Source organism: Culex quinquefasciatus, chromosome 2 (assembly GCF_015732765.1).
Source record: "Culex quinquefasciatus strain JHB chromosome 2, VPISU_Cqui_1.0_pri_paternal, whole genome shotgun sequence".
In the NCBI taxonomy this organism is placed as follows: domain Eukaryota; kingdom Metazoa; phylum Arthropoda; class Insecta; order Diptera; family Culicidae; genus Culex; species Culex quinquefasciatus.
Window position 1 is genome coordinate 101288204 of NC_051862.1, and position 20275 is coordinate 101308478.

At 35.4% G+C, this 20275-nt stretch overlaps 1 protein-coding gene across 1 annotated transcript in view; it reads left to right on the forward strand.

Moving 5' to 3' along the window:
* The window catches only part of LOC6052539 (IDLSRF-like peptide), a 62076-nt gene extending 42172 nt beyond the window's left edge, over window positions 1-19904 (forward strand). The window contains exon 4 of the mRNA XM_038252478.1: window positions 19131-19904. Coding sequence (XP_038108406.1) covers window positions 19131-19278 — 148 coding nt within the window. The 3' untranslated portion in view covers window positions 19279-19904. The remainder of the gene's footprint in view (window positions 1-19130) is intronic.
* The last annotated feature ends 371 nt before the right edge of the window (window positions 19905-20275 follow it).

Consider the following 20275-nt stretch of genomic DNA (forward strand, 5'->3'; position numbering starts at 1 on the left):
ACTCCAGGTGGTGGCCACTACTGCAAAAATGTCAAATTCCATGTCCAGTATCAAAATCCCTAAAGTTTGATACCCATATTGCCCCAACTCATATGGTTCCGCAAATGTCCCCTTATCGGAACATCCCCGGGGCCTCCGGCCACTCCAGGTGGTGGCCACAACTGCCAAAATGTCAAATTTCATGTCCAGTATCAAAATTCCTAAAGTTTGATACCCATATTGCCCCAACTCATATGGTTTCGCAAATGTCCCCTTATCGGAACATCCCCCGGGGCCTCCGGCCACTCCAGGTGGTGGCCACTACTGCAAAAATGTCAAATTCCATGTCCAGTATCAAAATCCCTAAAGTTTGATACCCATATTGCCCCAACTCTTATGGTTCCGCAAATGTTCCCTTATCGGAACATCCCCGGGGCCTCCGGCCACTCCAAGTGGTGGAATACTACTGTATCGCGCCGTCCACCCGATATTTTTCAAACACTGGAATTTCTTTTTTGATTAGAGTGAAAAACGCGGGCACGATCACTTTTCCTAACTTTTTATTGAGAAAGTTTAACGAGTTACAAAAAGTCAAACACCAAAACTGACACTAAACTACTGAACTGAGAACACTGGGATTACCGAGAATTAACTGAGGGCAAAATTTGAACTACATACTGTGACTAACACCGAACTGAACTCCGAACTGAACTACATACTGAATACTGAACTGCGCTGACTGAACAAACTGAGCCCCGATCGAGATTTTCGATCGCCTTTTATAGTGACCTCTTCGTTCATTTGAGGACTTTGAAGATCCCCATAATTCCTGGAATCTTTTTTGGGTTCGGATTTCTTGCCGAAACCTTCTGACCAATCAATTAGCGGGTGAGGTAATTATCCCCTCCATGTCCTAATTGATTGGTCAACGAGTCAAAACCCGAAGTGTCGCATATTGTCCTTCTTCTCCCTTTCTCTATCTCTCTCTCTCCCTCTGGCATAAGCAAGTGAATTAGATTCGATCTCCTATCGGCTCACGCATGGGCCATCTGTTTTTGGCGCGTGTGAAAACCCGAACGCACAAACGACATCGCCTCAGCCGGCCCTTCGTTTGATCTTGAAAAGAGAACTGTGAAGTTATGCTAACTGGGCCAAGTTCCCCTGGGGGTAATTTGGCTGTAGACTAATTATGATTTGAGCGACTTCACGGTTCTCTTTAATTTCACCACTGGATGATATCTCCTCATCATGGATCAAAGTCCAATCGCACATTATTGCGTCGGGGATTTCATCTAAGGTGAAAAAAAAATGTGGGTCGCTACATACCCCCACACTTCCCAGCTAGATGTTCATCTAGAATAGGTGATCATCTACTGTCAGTTGATTGTTGGTTTCAAGGATGGTTCGATATAATGTTTCTTAGGATGCAATGTTTTGTTCCTTTATGATCTTATTTTTCTGTTAACAACTTGTGTTACAATAGATTGATTCTTCTGTTCTACAATTAAGAAGTGGAGAGAGATTTATCAAAAAGCTAAACTTTTTTTTTCTATCCTTGGTGTTTTGATATTGGTAATTTTTGTGTACCGCTCGTAGGCTGCTTCGTCTGATGTCCGTATACCTCCGCAGTGAGTACTCGTCTTCTGGGATTGACTTGCAAACTCTTTGGCAGGTGTGGAGATGATGACCATAGTTGGTTTCGCGCTGTTGGCCTCTCATCCTTAATTTTGGTGTATCTTCTTTGGTTTGTTTGCATAGTTCACTTATTTACTATTTTTATTTATTTTTTTATTATGCATACCAGTTCAGTTGTAATAATGATCAAGGAATGTTTTTTTGTCTTTTATTTTCTTCACGACAGACGGAAATTATAAATGTGAGTTTGATTTGAATTAAGTTCTTTGGTTTATCTTATTGTGCTTCAACTTGTGCAATGCTTAGCCTCTAAATATGTTGATTATCATTTTTGATTATATAATTTTTTTTGAATTCTTTTTTTTCTTTCAGCGTTATTTTTTTTTTGTGTATGCTTCTCAGGTCTTAGCACTTAGTCATCAGAAACCTTGATCCGAGACTTGTTTTCTACTCATGTTCGTGGCCTTTTATTTCTTAAATGTTCATAATTTTATGATCATTTTATTGGCTACTTTTGGTTATGAGGAAATTGTGCATTTTGTTCTGAGAGTTTTGCATATTTTAGTTCGCTGAAAATGAGAAACATATTTGCATTCGCATTGACACTGCAAAAGTATTAAGCTTTTATAATTAGATTTATGTTATAAGATCAAACTCGTACTTATAACCTCTTAATTTTGGTAGTAGATTTTTACTGACAATTACTAGCATGGAATAATTTTCAACTGAACTGTGGCATTAAAAAAATGTAAATATCCTTAGAAAAACTGAATATAAGTAGTTATTGTTTAATATATATTTTAAATGAACATAATTTACATTACGAGATAAAAGTTGTCTCTTTACATTTTTTTATAATCTGATTACATTTTTTTTTCGAATGTTCATTTTGCGTGTAACTTGGCACATGTAAGTTATAATAATGGTTGAACATATATTCGAATCGATTATCTGTAATTCAATTACAATTTTATAATGTTTTTGTTTTCATTGTTTGATTTATTTGAGAATTACAATATTTGGTTTGATCTAGTTTCTTTGAATGTATCATTTCAGAAAGGTTTAATAATATAATATTTTGAATGAACTTCGTCGAGCACAAATAAATTTCCGTTTGTGATTCTTTGTATATAATTGTTTAAAATTTTCCTTGATATATTTTTTTTTGTTTTTTTTTTTTCAACACATTGTGATCAACAGTTAAAATTTGATATATAACGCAAAATAGAAAATTATTTTATAATACATATAAAACAATTTTATATTGTTTGAAGGCAATGTTATTTTATGTTTAGTATGTTAATCATCTTATTAGTTCAAAAGTTTTTTTTTCATGCAAAGTTAATATGTTATTATTTTAATGTTTGTTAAAATTCTGTTTGTTAATATTTTATGTTTGTCCTGATAGTTTTATTTCATTTTTGTTGATTTCTCTCGCCTCATCGTCTTCATCTTCGTAGATTTCATCTCATCCTTTTCGCCTTCTTCTGAGGAGTTGTCGCTAGATTCGTTCGATAAAATAGTAACCGCTGTGTCTTGTGATTCCTCGTCAGATTCTCTAATTGCATCCGTTAGTAAGTTCTGGTTATTGATTGTTAGTTTATTATGGTCGCTATTTTTGTCCGCCTGAAAAGCATTAGTAGCATGCGAATCTTCTGATGATGTGTCAGTGTAAATTTAAATGTCAAACTGAAACATATAAGTATGTTCCGTTAAAAACCGATTTCAATTTACGATTAGTCCATATATTGGCTGTTCAATGCATCATTTATATATTTAAAAACTTTTTAATTCAATCGCGACAAATTCGAGAGGGAAATCCATCACATTTAATATTTATATTTATTAAGTTGAACGTAATTACTTGTAGATTGAAATCGTTTTTTAAATCGAGAAAATTTGTCCCGTATTGTGGTTGCGCACATTCTGCAAAAACTTAGGTTATTGAAAATGCGCAACCTCTTTTTTTTAGTAGCCATATTTTGTCGTAGTCAAAGTCCTGTCTATCACCAAAAAAATGCTATTAACTGTAGAATGTATCCGGATTTTGTTTATACAAAATCTTATCTTCCCCTTTCCTTTCGAAGGTGGGACTGAATCTGTTGGAAAAGAAAAATAGTTATTAATAAATGTGACAAAAATGTGTTCTATACCACCACTTGATAATTGAATCAAAACCACACTCTTTTGAAACATGCTGGGGTGCACCTCCTTGTCCATACAGCGTCAATCATGCAATCGCAGTCATTCGATTCGTACATACTTGTTTAGACCTTTTGTTATTTGGCTCGCATTTTTATTATTCTTGTTAGTTTTATGTCTTTTTTTTTGCGTTAGTTAGGCCGTTTGGTAATTATTATTGTTCTCAACCTTTGGGTTTTTATTTTCTGATCCATTGATTTCCGTAAAGTTGGTCTAATTCTAATTAAATCGTTCTAGTTTCCTACACTTCATTTTTTTTTATTTTTCGCTTAAATGATATTTGTTCCAAAATGCAATGTCTTCTTTGAATTGAGACATTTTTCTTTTACAAATCGTTGAATTATTTTATGTTTATGAAACATATTTAATATTTTCAATTAGTTGATAAAATTTAAAATTTACGATAATTTTTTTTTTACAATAATTAATTTGTGAACTGGCTAAAATTTAATTCTTAACGATTATTTATTAAGAATAGTTTATGTGTGAACTGGCTAAACTTTAAATCTTAACGATTATTTATTAAGAATAGTTTATGTGTGAACTGGCTAAACTTTAAATCTTAACGATTATTTATTAAGGATAGTTTATGTGTGAACTGGCTAAACTTTAAATCTTAACGATTATTTATTAAGAATAGTTTATGTGTGAACTGGCTAAACTTTAAATCTTAACGATTATTTATTAAGGATAGTTTATGTGTGAACTGGCCAGTTCTATATACATTTTAAATATTAAAACCGTGTAATTTGAAACTATCGTGCTATGAGAAGAATATAATGTTGATTTGATAGAAGAATGTTGATATCTTCTAATATTTTGTTTATGCAGTATAATGCTTCGCGTTTCATATTCTCATAAGAATTTTCATCCAAAATTATTTCCTGCATCATCGCGATTGTGTTTAATAATATATATTTTTTTCAATTATTTGATCAGCAACTTTGTAATGCGACCAACATTGTTTGTTGAAGAATGGTTTTCTTGGCTTTTCATATTATATATACTTAGATTTGATAATAATTTTTGTCTATATGTTTTCTTAAAATTGAGATCCGGATCCGCTATTTTTTTCTGAAATTCAAAATAGATATCAGATATTATTGTCATACTTGGAAAACTTTTTATTGTTTTATAATTTTATTGATTAAGCAAAATTTCTTTTTTATTGAATTATAAATATTTGATCAATATCCTTTTTCCATCCACAATTCTTTGAAAGTATTTATTTTGAGCGTTACATGGCGCTTAAATTCGTTTACAATTTTTTTTTTTTGTGTATACTTCATTGATCTTGGTTCATTTTTAGATTGAATTATTTATTTATATTTTTTTTATCTCTTTTAATGACCATTTATTCATGTTTTCCAAAAACAGTACAAGAATGCGAAACATTTCCAACTTTCAATTGCTTTTGTTTTTCTTTCCTTGAGACAAAAACACATTCTTGAGTCTGTTTGAATTTTTGAAGCTCAATTGGAATTGCTTAAGGAAAATGTTAGCACAAAACTATTCAGAATACTTTAAACTGAAATAGTCCCCTCTACATCCGATGGCTTCGTTCTAGCCTTTCTTTTTCGTTTGTGAGGAGGCGCGTATAAATCTTCAAAGCTTTTAATCCAATTTAGCCAGAAAAATATCTATTTGTAGGTCAAGAATTATATTTCCATCCGTTATCCATCTAAAAATATCAATGCTTTCCCTATGATTCGCATTCCAGCCCTATGGATTTGAAAAAAAATATTAACGGTGTTTTAAATCAACCGAAAAATGAACACAAGAAATACCAAATATTCGTATAAAGATTAGATGCTTGGATCTTTAATAAACCTCGCTTCTTTTCGATTTTCTTATTATTATTATTTTTTTTTGTTTAAATTTCACAAATTGAAGTTACTAGTCATAAAATTTCTTCAATCTATTGTTGTGAATCTTCTCTAATTTTGTTCCATTTTTGATGATTGTTGTTTGTTCACTTGGAATATCAACAACTTCGTAAGGTCCTCTCCAAAGACTTTGGAGTTTCTTCCCTACTCCTGAAGGAATAGATTGCACAAGAACTAAATCTCCCCACATGGGTTGCCATTCGTTGGAATGCCGGTCGTAAATAATTTTTCTTTTATTTTTAGAAATTATCAAATTTTGTTTGGCTTTTTCATGAATGCCTTTAAGAGTTGCTCTAAGTTCGGCGATATAATCGTCGTATGTTAAGCTATCATTTTTGTATGCAAAAATAGATGTAGGGATTCTAGCTGCTCTTCCATACAATAATTCAAACGGTGAGTAACCGGTTGATGAATTTATCGTTGAATTATATTCAAACGTAAAAAATGGTAACAATGAGTCCCACGACTCAGGATTACCCGAGGGGCGTGACATTGGCCTTAATGTATTAATTTTTCGCATTTAATACATTAAGGAATTAAATTCCTCTTGTCGTTTGACATTTGACAACGTACACCTGCTTTGTTGAAAACATTGATTTTCTTTGAGTCACTCCGCGCGCTCGACTGTCAGTTTTGTTATGATTGTTTTGTAGCAAAAAAAAGTATAATAATTATTTTCTCATTTCTAGAAAGCTGTGGAAAAGGTGCCAGCGACGGAGTTTTTAACACCTGTTAATTCCGGAACGAAGACCTTGCGGTGGTACACAATTGGTGGGATTTGGAAGAGCGAGTAGTTTCCGTTGAGGCTGGGCAATTATCGGGACCAGTTGCGGTTGCAGAACCAGATCGAGAATGGCGTTTATCGGGTGTGCAGTTTGGAAGCGGCCGCGGTGGGGAGAGGAAGTTCTGGAACAATAAAAAAGCAGCATATCCAACAGGAAGTATCTGCCGTCTTGAACGGCGCCCTCTTCAACGACACCCTATAAGTGCGCTGGTCACTTGGCGTTCCCTAACTGAACCCATCCGAGTCCCGGCACGACATCATCTCGTGGACCCATCTCAACCTGGCGCACTCCTTCACATACACCTTGTAGATCAACGTCCGGCCGCTCTCATACGTTGACGTGATGACATGCAGAACATCCTCAACAAAACCATCCTCGTGGCTCACCGCAACAATTCCCAGCTCGAACACCGTGGCCTGCACTCAGTGTACCGCAATTTCGACACATTGCGCGGAATGAACTACCGGATGCACCTGAGCTTCTACGATCGTGGCCGTCTCAAGCACGTCTTCAATAGCATCGAAGTGGTCAAACCGATCGGTCGCATCGAGATCGCCCCCTCGCCGTACGTTACGGAAAGCACACGAATCGCCATTCTCCTTCCAACGCTTGAGCATTAGGTCCATGACACGGAGCAGTTCTTTCTGCATTACGAAAAGACCTGCATGGACAACGCCTTCCTGATGCTGTTCTCACCGTTGACGAACCGAGCCCTAACCTTTAATGATCGTCACAAACATAGGACCAGAAGAGGTTCCACCGGAGCGTGGCCTCCAATCATTGTAAACGATACGTCCTACCCGGCGCCGTACTTGCTGCTTGGACCACCTGGACTGGGCAAAACGGCAACCCTGGTTGTGGGTATTGGGCAAATCTCTATGACCAAACCGAACTCAAAAATTCTCGCCATGCCCACTTAGAATGCGGCTGCGAACAAATTTATCGTTAGACTTTTGCGAAACCTACCGGAACAACATCTTTTGCGCTTCCTCTCACGCCTTCCGCTTACGACAACGATGCCATCGACAATCTCCAACTCGCTCTCCGCAAGACAGCTGGCCGGCAAGTACAAGCAGCCCACTGAGAATTTTGGCGCGAGGCTCAACTCGATTCAGGCACGATCTCGAGCCAAAATTCTCAGTGGGAGGTTTTGGCCCAGAAATCCAGACAGTCCAGATATGATAAAGACATCCCCGCGTTCAACAAATCAGCTAACAAGAAAACCGCCCTGTACTGGTTTACTCGGATGCCCTGTTTGGAACCGATGCTAGGGGTACCGCTGCATTTTCAAATTGTTATCAAAAGCTGATGAAAATTACAAACCACGGGGCGAGATACAATTTACTGCACAAAGATGAATTCAGGCTGTGGCACATAATTTTATTGTAAATAACATAAATTGTGAAATTCTTGAGAAATTCAAGTTTTTTGAATCGTTTAATAAAAAATTTGTATGTTTATTTATGTTGATGCATTATTTTGTTGCAATGCACCGTTTACCCTAGCGAAACTAGACGCAATAACCGACGAGTTCACGGAATGCCTTGCTGGAGCTGATTATTTTTTAAATCCTTTTTACTTTCCGGTCTTTCCAATTCAGTTCAGTTTGCTGGTCCCGGAATAGTTCTTATTTTGTTGTGCGGCTGGTTGCTGTCCCGTCGTACCGATGATGCCGGCCGTCGCTGGAATGTGTTGCTGATGTTAACGCCTTCGAAGAAAACGACCACTTCTAGCAGGCCGCGTTGAACTTGTTCAGCTTCCGGGGGAAGATTGCCGTTGATTAGATAGACTTGAGCAACAGGAACGTTTTGATTGAAACCTGCGCGTGGGAAAATACAAAACTAATATCTGCCTTCCAACATTTTATGAAAAGTCTTACCTCGTTGTTACCAAAGTGTTTACTGGCTCGGTTCTTTGCCAGGTAGCGCCAGCCGCCGAGTTGTTTCTGCGGAACTGCTCAAGTCATTCGCGATCGACCTGCTTGCTACTTCCGAAAATTTGTTTGAACGCTATCCGAGCTTCCAGCTGATAGAAGAACCGAATGCTGTTTTGGACTGGCCAGCTGCAACAGGTCCCTGAACTCGATGGCCTTTTCCAACAAATCTTGTTTACGGGCCAGCGACATTCTTTTCGAATATTTTTTTTTTTTTTACCAAACAACAACAATCACGCGAGATGTCGAACTGTCAAACGTCATCGGTCAAACCAATGTGGTGTAAAGAGAGGTGGCGATGTTATGATCGTAAACAAAAGTTAATTCGTTAATTCTTGCAGTTAATTAATTAATTTATTTAATTTTTTACTATTGTCGCGCCCCTCGGGATTACCTAAAATAAATTGTCGAAGATATATTTTCAATTCTCGGTTTGATCTTTCAACCAAGTTAGCTTGAGGGTGATATGCACTAGTGCAGATCTTTTTAATCTTTAAGAGCTTGCAAACATTCTTCATGAGGCTGCTCATAAAATTTGCACCTTGATCGGTTACCACCTCCAAAGGGCAACCGTATCTGCAAATAAAATAATCGACAAATGTTCTTGCTACAGTTTCACTTTCTTGATCTGGCATCGGAGCAACAGTTAAAAATCTTGTTAGATCATCTTGTATGACAAGACCATATCTATTATTATCTTCAGATTGTACAAGAATTATAATATCCATATAAATTTTCTGAAAAGGTTCCTATGAAGTTGTTGTTATTTTCATCGGTATTTTATTTGTCGGCCATATTTTATTCTTTTGACATGATTCGCATTGACGCACATAATTTTCAACGTCTCTTTTCATGTTATCCCATTTAAAAAGTGGGCTTATTCTTTTAAGCATTCTGTTGGCGCCAACGCCAAAGTAGATTTAATTTGCCCAAGAAATGATTTTAATCTTAAAAGAAATAGTTTCCAACCCATATGATTTTTCTAACAGTGTCAGGTAGAGTAAATTTGCAAGAATAATCCATCCATTTCCACAGTGTCAGTTAATCCTTCTATTGTTTAAGCACATAACACAACACAAATGTACCCGCACATACACGCCACATATTGAAGAAGAAAGGAAACAGCAGCATGTAAATAACCGCATACCAACTCACCATTCGTGTCCTTTCCCTTTCACACATGTTTCATTCATGTATTTCACAGCACACAATAGGCTCAAGGACGCGCAGCGCGCGTCTGAATAGGCAGCTTGCGCAAACAGACCAATAGGAGAACAGGGAGTAGGGATGAACGAAGTAAATGAATGGAAAGAAGAAGTGGCGTGTACATGGTTTAGGGAAAAAGGATTGCGCACCCGAGAGGAGATTAAAGAAGAAGAATAATTTTGTTGCAAGAAGAAGATTCGGCAAATTTGGCCGAAAATGTATGCTTTAAAACTAAATGAATTTGTTAGTCCGTAAGTCAGTTTAAGCTTGTAAATATAGAAGTTAACATCGTGAAACAAGCTGTTTTCTTGCATCCTGGCCAAAGGAGTCCACTGGAAGAAAGTCGTTGTGAATACAGTCCACTCGCCGATTGTCGCCTTGAAGCTGTGTTGCACAAGTTAGTGTTGTATCGTTGGTGAACGCTTGAGTGGCAAATCCGTCCGTCTTGGACATTAACGAAGAGTTAAGTTGAAAGCCCACAAGATAGCTGCCACGAAATTCCCCGCAACACAGTGGAAAGGTTGGACAGTCAAAAAGCCCTCCTGGAGCCGGGCCTAGCGCTCCTACACATTCTTTTTCCACCAACATGACCTCCCAAAGGAGCATCATGGAATTCTTTCAATACCGTTTCCCTATCTTCTACCTTAACAAAAATTCTTTCCTCTTCAGACGCATACAATGTGAAAAACTTTTCAAATTTGTTTGCGAAAAATCTTAAAATATTGATTTCCGGAAAACGTTGTAAGTTTCTGAAAGAAATTATTTGTATGTTTTCTGCGGATTTCGCAAAATTCGGACATTTTGTAAGACCTTCTAAAAATCCATCGAAAAGTTCTTCTATATTAATAGTCGAACGTTTGGAACCATTTAAAATTATACCCCATATTTTATGCATGGGAAATGAAAAAGTTTTTCCGTCTAAATAATCTTTCATCCCGTGTGGTAAATCGATCAATTGACTCAATTCTTTAAAAGCAGTTTTACTGTTGATTATTACAAACGTTCCATCTATTGAATCAAAATCAATCAATGTTTTTGAAAATTTAAGTAATTTAAAATCTAACTCATCATTGTTTTGAGCATCGAAAAAATCGTCCAAGCTAAATTGTTTACTCGAAACATCAATTGTCTCATCTTCAATATCCATTGCTTGCAAAGAATCAACGGTTGTATTGAAATCTTCACCATCATCATCATTAAATAACTTGTTAGTTTGATTTTCATTATCATCAATCGATTTATTGTAATTAGAATTGTTAATAATATTATTTGGAGAATTTGTTTGTTGGCGTCTTTGTTGTCTGGTTACAACAGCTACAATGTTATTACTTAAATTTTCTGAAATCTTTTCAGTGTTATGAATTTTAATTTCTTCGTGTTGCATTCGAGATAAAAAGTCTGCAACAATATTTTCTTTCCCTTTTTATATCTAATTTCACATCCAATGCCTTGGATTTTTAATCTTAATTTGGAAAGAGTAGGAGAAGTTTCTTTTAGTCTCCATAATGCAATTAACGGCCTGTGGTCCGTATAAACAATGAAATGTTGGTTGAATATATAATGTTTAAAATATTCAATCGCCCATACAATTGCGAGAAGTTCCTTTTCAATTATAAAGTATTTCTTCTCTGAATGACTTAATGCTCTACTAGCAAACGCTATTGGGTGATCATTTGTTTTTTCATTTGATAGTACAGCTCCGATTGCATAGTCACTTGCGTCGGTTGTAATAACAAAAGTATCTTTGAAATTTGGTCGAACTAAAATTGGTTCTGAAATTAAACAATTTTTCAGAACATTAAACGCATCTTCACATTCTTTTGTCCAAATAAATTTCGTATCTTTCTTAAGAAGATTATTCAAATGTTTTCTTTTATCCGCCATATTTGGAATAAATTTTCCATAAAAATTTACTGTTCCTAAAAACGACCGAACATCTCGTATTGTTTGTGGACGTTTCATATTTTTGATTGTTTTAATATTCTCATCTGTAGGCCTTATACCGTTTTCATCAATTATGTGTCCAAGGTACTTAATTTCTTTTTTAAGAAAATTGCATTTTTCTGGTTCAACTTTTAAATTATTTTTGCTCAAAGCTTCCAAAATTTTGCATAAATTTAAATTATGTTCTTCTATTGTTGTACCAAAAACAACTATATCATCTAAATACACAAACGCTTTTACTGGTTGTATTTCATATAAAATAGTATTCATTAGCTTTTGGAATGTTGAAGGTCTTTTTTCAAGACCCATCGGCATTCTTGTAAATTCATAATGTCCTTTTGATGTCGAAAATGCAGTTTTTGTAGCATCTCGAGAATCAATCGGAATTTGATAAAATCCCGATTTAAGATCAATTGAAGAGAAAAATTTGCTATTACCAATGTTGTCTAAAATTTCATTAATTAACGGTATTGGATACACAAATGGTTTTGTAATTAAGTTAAGCGCTCGAAAATCTACTACAATTCTGTAGCGCTTGTTTCCATTTGCATCACATTTTTTGGTACGCACAAAACTGGTGCATTCCAAGGACTTTTACTTGGCTTAATAATGCCCAATTTTAACATTTCTGCAATTTGCTCATCAATATGGCTTTTTGTGGACTCTGGCATTCTATATTGCCTTTTGTTTATAGGTATATTAGTTGTTGTTTCAATTTCGTGCATAGCCGCTCTTGAATATGTTAATTCGTCACCTTCCAGAAAAAATATGTGATTAAATTTCTGTATAATTGATTTTATATCTCTATAAGATCCATTTATTAGATGGTCTAATTTGATAATATTCAGTAGCTGTTCCATTCTCTCACAACCTCTAACCTTTTTAAATTGTTTATATTCGATAACATCGCAATCACGATCAGTATCTAAATCGAGTTCTTGTGATGTCACCTCTTCTTGGTACTCAGTGTCTAAGAAAGGCGCTTCATTGTAATTATTTATTGGTTGTTCAGCTTCTTTCACTTCATTTCTTCGATTTTGGTAAAAACGAGGATTATTTTCGTAACAATTTGCAATAGTGTTGGTTTTTCTATCGTGGACATTTTCATTATCATTCGTGTTGTTGCACGTTTTTAGAACTAAAAATTCAAAATTTTCACTTATAAATAAAGTATGCTTTTTAAGAAAATCTGCACCAATAATACCAGGCACAGGTAAATTTTTCATGACACTGAATTTAGTTATAAAGATTGTGTTTCCCACTAATAAATGTACCATAACTGTACCAATCGAATGAGTAACACTTTCTGAAATTGTTGAAAGAGTAACTTTTTCATGGTTATTAAAAACTGAATAACCCATTGAGTTTAAAACGTTTTTCCTAATTAAGTTCGTGCATGCTCCTGTGTCTAGTAAAAATTTTACTTTATGACGTGGAGTTTTCGAAGACGCAATTCTTATTCGAAATTGGTAGTTTGGTGTAAGGATAATCGGAATAGTTTCGTGTGGGGGGTTATATTCTAGGAAGTTTTCAATTTTTCTTGCAAAAATTCTACCATTTTTCTGATTTGTGTTTTGACTTAAATTTGTGTTTGCTTCAAATAAATGTTTATTCCTTTGGTATGATTGGTTGTAGAATTTTTGAAAACTTCCAGTTATTAGTTTTTTGGATAGCGATTATCTTGGTTACTATTGGTGTTGTTATTGTTGTACACAGAAAAAAATATTTCTGTAAATTTACATTATTTATCATGTACCAAAAGGTATCATGATAAATGATGTATATTTACATTAGGTTTATTGGAAATTTACATTAGATTCATTGGAAATTTACATTAGTTTTGAAAATTTACATTAGTTTTGGAATTTACATTAGTTTTGAATTAACATTAGTTCAAATCAACTAATTCTGATTGGCCAATGGGAATGAGAAGCTCGACTTGGATTGCAGTAGGAAAAGGGTGTGGCCTATGTTCTATTTTAAAATGAGTGAAACGGGCAGCAAAAGGAAATTCGAATTTCAAAAAGTTGTTTCACAGGTAGGGGAGGCTTTCTCGTCGACGGCCAAGTGGAATAACGCTGGACTGGAATCGAACGGAGGACGGGTAGAATATTCGGTGTTACTACTGCTACCCGTTGCCAACTGAGCCATCTTCGCATTTTATAAACGAGCGGCTAAAGCATCAACTTGTTCAGGGCGAGGCTCAGGCAGTGGGCCAGCGAAGTATGAGAGCGATAGAAAGAGAACCAAATATAACTATTTTTAGTTCGGGTAGTTTTGAAGTCAACGTTTGGCAGAAATACATTGGATATATGATTTACATTAAATAGGAATTTACAGGAAGCCGAACACGGGTAGAAATTCATCAGATTTGAGTTTCCATGCTCAACGTTTCCATTAGATTCATGATTTACATTAGATTTAGATTTACATTGGAGCAATTTCCATGACTTTTTACTCTTTACATCATATTTCAACATTACATTGAGTGAGTTTACATAAGAAACTGTAATTACGTGCTGTGTAAATTTACATATTTTTTTCTGTGTATCTATTATTTTGATAATTTTCGGAACGTTGGCGGTTCTGATTTTGATATCTTGGTATTTGTTGAATTCGGTTTTGTTGTGAATTTGGGTATCTATTTCTTGTTTCATTAATTTGTGGTTGATAGTTTCTTTGGCCCATTCTTTCTGGATAATTTCTTGAAATGTTGTTAGATAGTGATTGCTGGTTTGCTTTTGGTTGTAGTTGATAATTATTATAGTTTCTATTATAGTTTTCCTGGTACTGATTCTGTCTAATATATTGGTTTGTGTTTGTTTGGTGAGTTGGTCTTTGATTATTTCTATTATTTGGTAGATAATTATGGTTTCTGTTCCAATTCGTTGCAATATCGGGACGTGTATCATTCCATCTTGAAAAATTTCTATAAGCGGAATTATTTGATTGTTTTTGAAAATTGTATTTTGAAACTTTACATGCTTGTAAACGTCTCTCGATGTCATCAATTTGTTCACATTCTATGAACTCCTGATCCAAATAATCCAGAAGTTCAGTAAATTTTTTGTCTCTTTGCGTCTTGGCTAACTGTTTTAAATTGCAATTTTTCATACCACCCAGAAAGTGGATTTTTAAACTTCTCCTAGCAAATTGTCCGTCAATATTATCTTTCTGTTCGATGATTGAAATTTCATTCAAAATATTCAAAGCTCTTTTTTTATAATTTTTAAAATTTTCATTTTGACCTTGCTCTAATGTTTCAATTTTCTGTAGAATATTTTCAACAGATGAAACAGAGGAAAATTCTTTAATCAAATTTTCCCTTGTTTCGGCCCAATTTTTGCCGCGAATTTTATTTGTCCTATCAAGTGCTCTGCCTTTTAATTTCATGAGCACCACATTAATCAACGATGCTTCGTCCACCCCATAGGGTAATTGTGAAGCAAATTGATCAATTTGAAATAAAAAAGGATCTAGTTCATTTTTTGCTCCATGAAAATCAGGAATACATTGAATTGCCAATTTCATGGGAAAATTAAAAATTTGAATTTCATGATAGTTTTTGTTACCAAGTACTGTTTGGACTTTATTTGTATTCTCTTGGATAATAATTTTGGATGGTTTTTTATTTTGGTTTTGAGTAACGTTATTTTTGATTAATTTCTTCTCAGCCTCTTTTAAAAATTCATAAGCTTCATCAGCTTTTTCCAAAATCTGTTTTGGCCGATTAGTATATTTTTGAAATATTCAGAATTTACTTTGGTTTTAATTTCTTCGACAAGCCTGTTATATTTTTACAGTTGTCTTTAAATGTATCAATTTTATCACTGACCCACTCCAAGTTGGAAAGTTGATCAGATAATTTTAAATCTTTTATTTCGTCATCTGTTGATCTTTCAATTAGTACCAAAACTTTTTCTTCTTCAGCCGTGTTAGTATTATTAGTTTTTGATTTTTTATCATTATCATCCTTAACGTCTGAATTTGTTTCATGTTTTGGATTTTTCAAAATATCCAAAGCTTTTTCCACTTTTTCGCGAACTCTATTGTGATTTGAATCAATTATCTTTGAAATTTCCGCACTGCTCTTACTTTTCTTATTTCGTACAAGTGCTTCATATTGTTGAAAATAATCATTAACTAATTCAATTTTGTCGAGAGTATTTTGTTCGCTCCTAGGTTTATTGATGCTTTTCTTCAAGTTCGAAAGCTCTGCATCAATGTATGCTTCAAGATGTTCCATTTTTGATTTCTTTTTTTTTATTGAAGAGAAATGAATAAAAAATTCAATCTGATAAACGTGTACTTTTGAGATAATTTTTTTTTATTTCACTTACTTTTTCTTTTCTTGTTGAGTGTTGGTTTTTGTTTATTTCATTATTATTTTTCTGAGAATTTGGATTAGTAATTTCACTTTTCGGATTAAACCTTCGCTTACCACTGGTGGGGGCTAGGGTTTCTGAATTAGTAGGCGAAATCTCGTTTACTGGTTTGATATTTGTCTTTAATATTATGATTTGATTGATTGGTTTAGTGTTTCACTATTTCGGATTGAACTTTCGCTTACCACTGTGGGGGCTAGAGTTCCTGAATTAGTATGCGAATCGCGGTTATTATTTTATTATTTTTCTTGTACTGTATATTTTTAAGGGGTTTGATCTGTTTGGTTTAGTAAAATATTCTTGTGATATTCGAACTTTCGCTTACCGCTGGTGGGGGCTAGAGTTCCTGAATTAGTAGGCGAATCACGGTTATTTTTTTTTTTTTTTTTTTTTCATTGCAATGTAGTTAATCACTCATTTTTCTTTTAATTTTTAATTTTTGATTTAGTAGGCACTTTTGTGATATTTGAACTGTTGCTTACCGCGGGTGGGGGCTTCAGTCCGTTGGTTAGTAAACGATGTCGCGTTTAAATTTCGATTTTATTTTTATTTTTCAGTTTTGAAATTTTGGTTTAGTATGCACTTTTGTGATATTTGAACTGTCGCTTACCACGGGTGGGGGCTTCAGTCCGTTGGTTAGTAAACGATGTCGCGTTTAAATTTCGATTTTATTTTTATTTTTCAGTTTTGAAATTTTGGTTTAGTATGCACTTTTGTGATATTTGAACTGTCGCTTACCACGGGTGGGGGCTTCAGTCCGTTGGTTAGTAAACGATTTCACGTTTAAAATTATTGTTTTTTTTTCGCTTTGCTTTTTTCTTTGCGATTTTTCAATACTCAATAAGAAAATTTTATTTTTGTACACTTTTTATTCTCTTTCTTTTTCAATAAAGCAAAATTAATGAAACACTTTTTTTTCAAAGAAAATGTTTTGGAAAAAGACAATATCAGAATAATGTAAAAAAGATTCTAATATTTAAAAAAAAATTGGTTCAGACGATTGTTCAAAGTTGATTAGTTGCATTAATTAGTTAAAATTGTAAAAGTACTTACCAAATTTTCATGTCGGCACTGGTTTTTTCTTCCAATCCAAGATGGCGTCTCCTTCCGTTCTTGGAATTTTGCTGTCACCACTGTATCGCGCCGTCCACCCCATATATTTCAAACACTGGAATTTCTTTTTGATTTAGAGTGAAAAACGCGGGCACGATCACTTTTCCTAACTTTTTATTGAGAAAGTTTAACGAGTTACAAAAAGTCAAACACCAAAACTGACACTAAACTACTGAACTGAGAACACTGGGATTACCGAGAATTAACTGAGGGCAAAATTTGAACTACATACTGTGACTAACACCGAACTGAACTCCGAACTGAACTACATACTGAATACTGAACTGCGCTGACTGAACAAACTGAGCCCCGATCGAGATTTTCGATCGCCTTTTATAGTGACCTCTTCGTTCATTTGAGGACTTTGAAGATCCCCATAATTCCTGGAATCTTTTTGGGTTCGGATTTCTTGCCGAGACCTTCTGACCAATCAATTAGCGGGTGAGGTAATTATCCCTCCATGTCCTAATTGATTGGTCAACGAGTCAAAACCCGAAGTGTCGCATATTGTCCTTCTTCTCCCTTTCTCTATCTCTCTCTCCCTCTGGCATAAGCAAGTGAATTAGATTCGATCTCCTATCGGCTCACGCATGGGCCATCTGTTTTTGGCGCGTGTGAAAACCCGAACGCACAAACGACATCGCCTCAGCCGGCCCTTCGTTTGATCTTGAAAAGAGAACTGTGAAGTTATGCTAACTGGGCCAAGTTCCCCTGGGGGTAATTTGGCTGTAGACTAATTATGATTTGAGCGACTTCACGGTTCTCTTTAATTTCACCACTGGATGATATCTCCTCATCATGGATCAAAGTCCAATCGCACATTATTGCGTCGGGGATTTCATCTAAGGTGAAAAAAAGATGTGGGTCGCTACACTACTGCCAAAATGTCAAATTTCATGTCCAGTATCAAAATCCCTAAAGTTTGATACCCATATTGCCCCAACTCTTATGGTTCCGCAAATGTCCCCTTATCGGAACATCCCCGGGGCCTCCGGCCACTCCAGGTGGTTGCCAGTTCCAATAATCAACTCCCGCTCATGCCGGCTGGCATGTCTTGGCGTGTCCATGCCTCCAGGCCATCTGCTCTAGGGTCTCCAAGCCATCTGCTCCCGGGCCTCCAAGCCGTCTGCTACCGGGCCTCCAGGCCATCTGCTCCTGATGTTGACTCGTCGACGTCCAGCAACAGAATGAATTTTCGGGACCGACTGAGCCGCGTTTTGTTAATTTAGATGGGGGACGTATGCCCCGCCTTTTTGCACCCATTCTCCTACATCTCCTTATTCGCTTTTTGCCGCGTCGACGATCCGAAAATTATGAGGTAGAGTGGGGGTGATTTTAGATACATCAATCTCACGTCTCTCGATTGACTGATTGGGAAACGTTTGTTCAACCAACCAGCGTGCGCTAAGAAGAGGAGAAATTTGCCGAGAGGGGAAGATGAAACCAAAGCGTTTCATTTCGCTTCGCGAAATTTTGGATTGCTACCCTGTATAAAGCCCTAAGACGAAGTTCTTCGTCAAAACACGTGAATTGTGTTGCTGATGGTAAATTCTATCACATCCTTGGAGATTCCATCCCAATATTGGCTGAAAATTCATATCGAAAAAAGTGATGTTTCTGTTTATTTTTTTTTTTTTGCTTTTTTTCTTTTGGGTCGATCAAACAGTGCACCCGTACACTAAGAATCGGCATTACACATTTTTCAGTTTGGTTTTACACATTTGCATGATACTTTTGAGTTTAACCAGGATAACACACTTCGTGTTACCAAAGTAATATGTATAATACTGATTCTTAGTGTTTGTTATCTGAACTTCCAAGTTGGCGGCTTCTTCGCTACCCCCTGCTTTATAGTTCAACTTTGACCAACCAACAGGGTACAAACTAAAAAAGTGTCAAACGAAAAAGTGACCAACCCCGGGGGTTCAGTGTACCTACTTAAAAAAAAAAATTGTTGACTTTAATTCGATAGCTTCAAATTAAATCTAATTTTCATTCGAACATTATTAAAATCTCACTAAAAGGAATTTTTTGATTTTTGAACGTTTGATTTTCTTTACAGATCTGACTTAGAACACTTGAGATCAGTTTTCATGGCAGTGGAGAATGGTGATCTTGGAATGTTAAAGTCTATAGGTATCAAAGATTCGGAACTAGGAGATGTAAAATTCTTCCTCGAGAAGCTTGTAAACACCGGATTTTTGGACTGAGTGGCACCAGAGCTATACTCACCATTTTATTATTCAGTTCCCCTTCAGCCTCAGTTTTATTCCTACCTTAGTCCTTCTTATGATGTGTAATTATCAAAAAAATTTTGGCGGTAAAGCCAGAGCCGTGATTTCGAGAAACTGACTGACACAAAACCAAACTTGATAATCACAGTTTTGCCTTTGCATTTGTTATATTTTTTGTGAACATTTCAATCGTAGTTATCAATTAAGTCAATTTGACAACAAATACGTCCAAACCTATAGTGTTCGCTTTATGCAAACAAGAATAAAAAAAACAAGAGCATTGTTTATACATATTATTGAACCACAATTTCGCAAAAAAGTATTTTTTTTTCTATCCAAAATGAGCTTTATACCTCACCCTGAGAACACAACTGAATCAGCAACGTAAACATATCAACCAATTCAACAATCGGATTATTATATAAAACAAAGAAACTTCAATATTTAAGATAGTGTCATTCCTGGATCTAGTGAAGGTTATATCGAAACATTATACGAAAGCATAGTCACGAATGGTATTATGAATAAGTAAGAATGAAGTCCAATATCTCTCGAGAAGTCACTATTGTGTATATTTTTCAATATATTCCACTGAAAAAGAACGCCGTTTTTTGATAAAAAAAAAATAATGAAAGAAATTTTCCCGCCAATCAGACTGAATTGCACTGATAATGAGCATTACCCCAGTCACGAAATATTCTATCAGAGCTGGTTCTGCCAGAATCCTGCTAGAATGGTGAAACATTTCTGCTGAAATGCTGTAAGGATATTCAGCGCTTTGCGACTTCTGCTAGAATCCTGCTAGAACGCCGTGACTGGGACAATTTTGCAGTTCTTTCTTACACATTTGTATGAAATATTCGAGTTCAACTGGAATAACACGAAAGTGTGCAATCGTAATTTAACTCAAAAACCCCTACAATTCGACGGTAACATTTCAAAAGGCATCATTTACATCTGGGTTATTGCATAT